Raw genomic sequence first — 6,000 nt, forward strand, 5'->3', positions numbered from 1 at the left:
TGTTTCTTGCTGTGTGAGTTCTTCTGAGCCTGGAGTCGCCACTTTATGGTCACTACATAACATCATATTAATTAATAACTTCTTATACGCACGTGCGAGAACATAAACTTTATTTCTGTTTCTTGTGAAACGTAAAAGTGAATAACCAATAACTGAACTTTTAACTCCATAGAACAAAGGCTAAAAATAAACAGTACTCAAATAATTAACGTCTTTGCCACCGACTGCTGCACTAAGTGTAACTGTTTATTTATTTTGTCTGTTTTCCCACTCCTGCAACCTATTTCATGAATGTACATTATTGAACAAGATACATCAAAAGAAAAGAATAGGTTGTGGTTCAAATTCTGAAAAAACACCACATAATATTGAAAATAAATGCAAAGCAATTTTTAAGGTGTTTCAAAACAGTTATATTTCCTTTTATAACATTTCTAAAATGGTTGAGTTTGCTATTTCTTACCTGGGACATCTGTTTCAAAAGAGATTTTTTTCAGTTATGGGGAACATTTGGTATGTAGAAAGGTGTAGACTTTAAGTTTATACTTCTAAATATCTCCTAAATGTTAAAATTGATTCAGAACTTTCTTGTTGTGATTTTATTATGTAACTAAAACAAACAAAACATTTCTGAAAAAAAGTCATGTCTAGTAAAAAATAGAACTGAGTGAAGTTTAATATTTCAGAAAACTGTAAAGACTTCTAAGTAATTTCAAAAATGTGTCCTGGGTTTGACCCAAAAAATATGGTAATATTGGTAATATTTCCTAGGTTGGTCCTAAAACAACGTTATAAGCATAGCAATAACTGACATGTATTTTGTCATCCCCATAAAGTTAACACATCTAAAAAAGTTAGCCTTGCAGATTCAGACCTTTGTCATCAATATGTTGAGAGCTTTTCTGGTGGTGTTGGCTGTTTCAGAGTTGGTTGACATTTTCTCTGTCAGAATGTAGTGTTACCTGGTACTACAGTCATACACTCTTCAGTTACATTAATGTGATCACTTGTCAAAAGCCTGAATGACCATATTTTGCAATGCAGACAGCTGCAACACTTGCAGGAAGAGAGTCAGTGAGGTCCTGTAAGGCACAGACGAGGGTTGGAGTCATGACAGCTCCAGCACCAAGCTCAGCCGCACTAAGTTTCTTGCTTTAGGATCCATGGCACAAATGGCACGATTGAGGTGGTACCACAGATTCTCGATTTAGTTTAAATTCAAGGGATTTGGTGGCCAGGGGAGTACGGTAAACTCATCATGGTGCTCATTGAACTACACACACACACACACACACACACACACACACACACACACACTGCAAGCTGTGTGACAGGTTGCATTGTCCTACTGGTAGAAGTTGTCATGCTGAGGAAGAACAAACTGCGTGTAGGGGTGGACGCAGTCCCCAAGGACATATAAATACTTGTATTGATCCATTCTGCCTTCCAGAATGACAAGATCACCTAGGGAGAACTACGAAAACATTCCCCAGACCACAATGCTCCTTCCTCTGACCTGGACCCTTCCAACAGTTGTTGCAGAGTATTTGCTTTCAGATGTTTCATGCCATACATGCCAACATCACTTGTCCAATGGAACATAAAATGTGATTCATCTGAGAAAGCCACCTATCACGACTCAGTGAATGTCCAGTTGCGGTACTGGCATGCGAATTCCAGCCTTCGTTGCTGATGAACAGCAGTTAGCATGGGTTCATGAACCAGGTGCCTGTTGTGGAGGCTCACATGCAGCAACATTCACTGAACGGTCATTGAGGAGAGACTGTTGGCAGCCCCTTGATTCACTCCGAGTTGTGCTTGTAAGCTTGTGGATGATATTTTACCACATATTTTCATCTTTGTGTTCAGACAGTGTTATTTGAAGATTAGAGGTCTGAAAAATTGATCTCTAGACATTTTACAGTATTGTTCTCGTGAAGCTTTTATTAACACCATCCCTCTTGAAGTTTTCTTTCATCTTCTCTGTTTCTGAGATCAAGGCAAAAACTTGGGTCTTGCTCGAGTTTGGTTCAAATCATTTTGGCCATAGTACACAGAGAGATGGTCCAGAGAGTTGAACATTTTGGCTCTGTTTCTTCAGATGTATATCCTGATTTGCCAGTGAAAGAAATGAAAGTGATTCCTGTGTTTTGTTTCCTTCCATATCTATCTTCTATAAGGCTAGATTAGATTGAGAATATGCCTGCAACATAATCTTCCAAGTATGAAATCATCTTGTTCTGATACGATTACTTCATTAACTGATCTTAAGATCTGTTCCGAAGCTTTAAATAGAATAGAGAGAGGTGTCAGCTGTATTTTTTTCCATTCTATAGCTGGCTCCTACCTTAACTCCAAAATAGTAATGACTGTTTTTCTTTTTAGCAGTGTAGTTTTCAGAAACTTGTTTCTTAAATAAGATGTCAGAAAGATTGTGAAACATCTGTTCGGTATATAATTTTCATATAACATACTTAACAAAATGTTGTTATTGATGCCATTTGGATGAGTCACATGAGATGCCTATGGATGATATTTTATCATTTTAAATTTTTGTCACGTGCTCAGTGAATATATAAATTGCTTTTTCAGTATCGAAGACTTTTTGAATTCCAAAGTGTGATTGTTTGAAAATGCCATTTTTTTCACTGGTAGGAGACTGTGTAGTGAGAAGAGAGTGGGGGAGGGGTGTATGTTGGTAGTTAATGGAATATTTAAAATCAAGCATCATATGGAATAACATACATATTGGCATTGCAGAACTACAAGAAAAAATTGTGTTGAAAGTGATGTTCATTTTCCTTATTTAAATGCCATCAGTGTTAGAAAGCCATCCTATATTCAGGGTGTTACAAAAAGGTATGGCCAAACTTTCAGGAAACATTCCTCACACACAATTAAGGAAAAGATGTTATGTGGACATATGTCCAGAAACACTTAATTTCCATGTTAGAGCTCATTTTAGTTTCGTCAGTATGTACTGTACTTCCTCGATTCAGCGCCATGATTTCATACGGGGTACTCTACCTGTGCTGCTAGAACATGTGCCTTTACAAGTACAACACAGCACGTGGTTCATGCACGATGGAGCTCCTGCACATTTCAGTCAAAGTGTTCGTACCCTTCTCAACAACAGATTCGGTGACTGATGGATTGGTGGAGGCGGACCAATTCCATGGCCTCCACGCTCTCCTGACCTCAACCCTCTTGACTTTCATTTATGGAGGCATTTGAAAGCTCTTGTCTACGCAACCCCGGTACCAAATGTAGAGACTCTTCGTGCTCGTATTGTGGACGGCTGTGATACAATACGCCATTCTCCAGGGCTGCATCAGGGATTCCATGGGACGGAGGGTGGATGCATGTATCCTCGCTAACGGAGGACATTTTGAACATTTCCTGTAACAAAGTGTTTGAAGTCACACTGGTATGTTCTGTTGCTGTGTGTTTCCATTCCATGATTAATGTGATTTGAAGAGAAGTAATAAAATGAACTCTAACATGGAAAGTAAGCATTTCCGGACACATGTCCACATAACATATTTTCTTTCTTTGTGTGTGAGGAATGTTTCCTGAAAGTTTGGCCATACCTTTTTGTAACACCCTGTTTATACATATTGATAGTTATTTGTTTGACCTTTTTATCTTCATAATTTATTGAGAAGATTATTTATAGTTTCTGTTCAAATAAAAATCTTAGCTTTTTGTATATTGCAGCACATTTCATTCTGAATCACTTCAACACACAAAGAAGTTTTTGAGAAAAGCTGTGTCATGTAAGAACCTGAGAAGAATTTGTACATTGGCAGTCTCTCTTCTTCTCATATTTTTGATTGGTTCTTCATTTTTGAATCTGTTTGTAAACTGTTGTCTATACAGTCATACATTTTATGGAACTCTGTGTTCTGTGATGGAAGATGTATTTAAGCCTTATGTAACACTGAGGCATCTTTCTCCGCCTCCTACATGATGATAAATTTAAGATATATAATACAATTGCCATAGATCTGAGGTAGAAAGTCACCACATATAATTACTCATCAATGGTTGGAACAGTGATTTATCTTAAATAACCAGTGTGTGTTAGAGGGTGCAGTGACAGTGAAACAGAAGATTCAGAGCCACTAAAGTGGTTTTTCAGTTAAAATAACTCTCCATTTGCAATTGTGTTACTTTTTATTGTACTTGCAATGCATTAATTTGAAAGGGGGTGCTGTACATACAGAGTATGTGTTTCTCAACGATTTAATTAATTAAATTAATTAATGATTCATATAATGTAAACTGAAATGTAGTTTTTGTAAGTACAAGAAGGAATCTGCTTGTGCAAAAATATGTGAAGAGAGCTATGTTCTAATAGTTTAAAAAACTGAAATAGTTGATCAAGTCCTGATGTGAAAGGACTGGCGTGTTTTGTAAATATTAATTTCTGTTTCTGCTGCAGTTGAATTTATGAACAGAATATCTAGTAAATATGGTATCTGGGCCACTAGATGCATTTCTATACCTATAGATTCCCTAGACTTATTGCTGTATCTGGATCCAGATTTGGATCTTGTCTAATTGTAGCTAATACAACAAACATTGGAATACTGATAAAATTATGTAAGAAGGAACTCAAAAACTTTTGTTTTTGAAATATAAAGCAATATTAGAGCAGGATTGGCAACTAACATGGAAATTAAACTTTATTTGATAGATCAGTATAAATGCAAATCTATGGCAGTTTTCTAAAGTGCAATACTATTAATTTTTTTGCCTGTGGAATGCTGTTGTGTCCTTCCCCTTTTTGTATTCTGATTGAATAGTTTATTTAACAATAAATTTTGTGATACTGCATGACAAAAACAGAAAGTTGATTAATTCAATTTTTAAATCAGCTTTTTTTGGTTAGTGCTCAACTTTGTAACTATTTCTTTTATGAGTATGTTAAAATAAATATTCTCCCAACCTTTATTGTAGTTTACAGTGCAGCAATAGAAAAGAACGGCAATAACAATGTACTTTGTAATGAAATGTAGTGTGCCTTCTGTCCTGGACCATTTCAATGGAGTAGATACATTTGAAGCTGTTTTGTATTATATACATTTATAATATAATAACTTATAGTTCCGCTAAATATAAAAAACTCTTAGATTTTCCATTGCATTATAAATGTAATTTAACCCTTTAACTTCTCTGGAATATGTTTACGCACACCACCAGGCCTTCTACCGGGTACTCTGAATGTGTCTACGCATAGACACGTGTAGGGTACCAGGTAGGACTGGTGGTGCACGTTCAAAGGTGCATGCGTTAACACGTCCAGAGCAGTTAAAGGGTTAATAACAGCAAATTTGTATGTTTGTACAGTAACATTTTTGAAGCAGAATTCTAAGTTATTTTAGGTTATGCACCTAATCTGATTCAAGCCATGAAGATAGTGTTCGAATTGTACATGAGAAATGACTCGTCTTTTCTCTTTTGTTGCTCTAATATGATATCTTAATTTATTTTCAATGAATCAATGCATTATTTGTGTTCTGAAGATAGAACTCTGCTTGTTAAGACTTTTTCCTGTTATGTACAAAGAATACAATTATTGTTTACCTTTGCAGACAACACATATTTAATGTCATCTCCTCCTTCCTTCATATCTCCTAAACTATGTATTGTACAATGATATAATTTCACAGGTGCATTCCATGGTAGATGTGAACAGCATCTGTAAAATCTGTCACACATACAGTTAGCAGTAAACAAGTAATACATTGTCATGCCTATTGCAAAAATGAACAGCGAAAATATAATAAACAATAAACTTTTTTCCTTTCATCATTTTGAGGAGGGAGTCAGTGAGTAAAGTTTGATAAAGGTTTGAAATTATGAGTAAAGTTTTTGCAAATCAATGAAGTCTGGGCATTCCTGTGTCATGGCCTATCCTTTTTCACTCCTACTCCCAAGCTCTTGATAGGGAGGTGGTTTTTACCCCCACAGTGGTTCTTTCCAGACAGTAAATGA

At 36.0% G+C, this 6,000-nt stretch overlaps 1 protein-coding gene across 1 annotated transcript in view; it reads left to right on the forward strand.

Moving 5' to 3' along the window:
* The window catches only part of LOC124595527, a 291,163-nt gene extending 285,700 nt beyond the window's left edge, over positions 1-5,463 (forward strand). The window contains exon 23 of the mRNA XM_047134296.1: positions 3,718-5,463. Within this exon, the coding sequence (XP_046990252.1) occupies positions 3,718-3,970 (253 nt within the window). The 3' untranslated portion in view covers positions 3,971-5,463. The remainder of the gene's footprint in view (positions 1-3,717) is intronic.
* The last annotated feature ends 537 nt before the right edge of the window (positions 5,464-6,000 follow it).

Source organism: Schistocerca americana, chromosome 2, assembly GCF_021461395.2.
Source record: "Schistocerca americana isolate TAMUIC-IGC-003095 chromosome 2, iqSchAmer2.1, whole genome shotgun sequence".
NCBI lineage: Eukaryota > Metazoa > Arthropoda > Insecta > Orthoptera > Acrididae > Schistocerca > Schistocerca americana.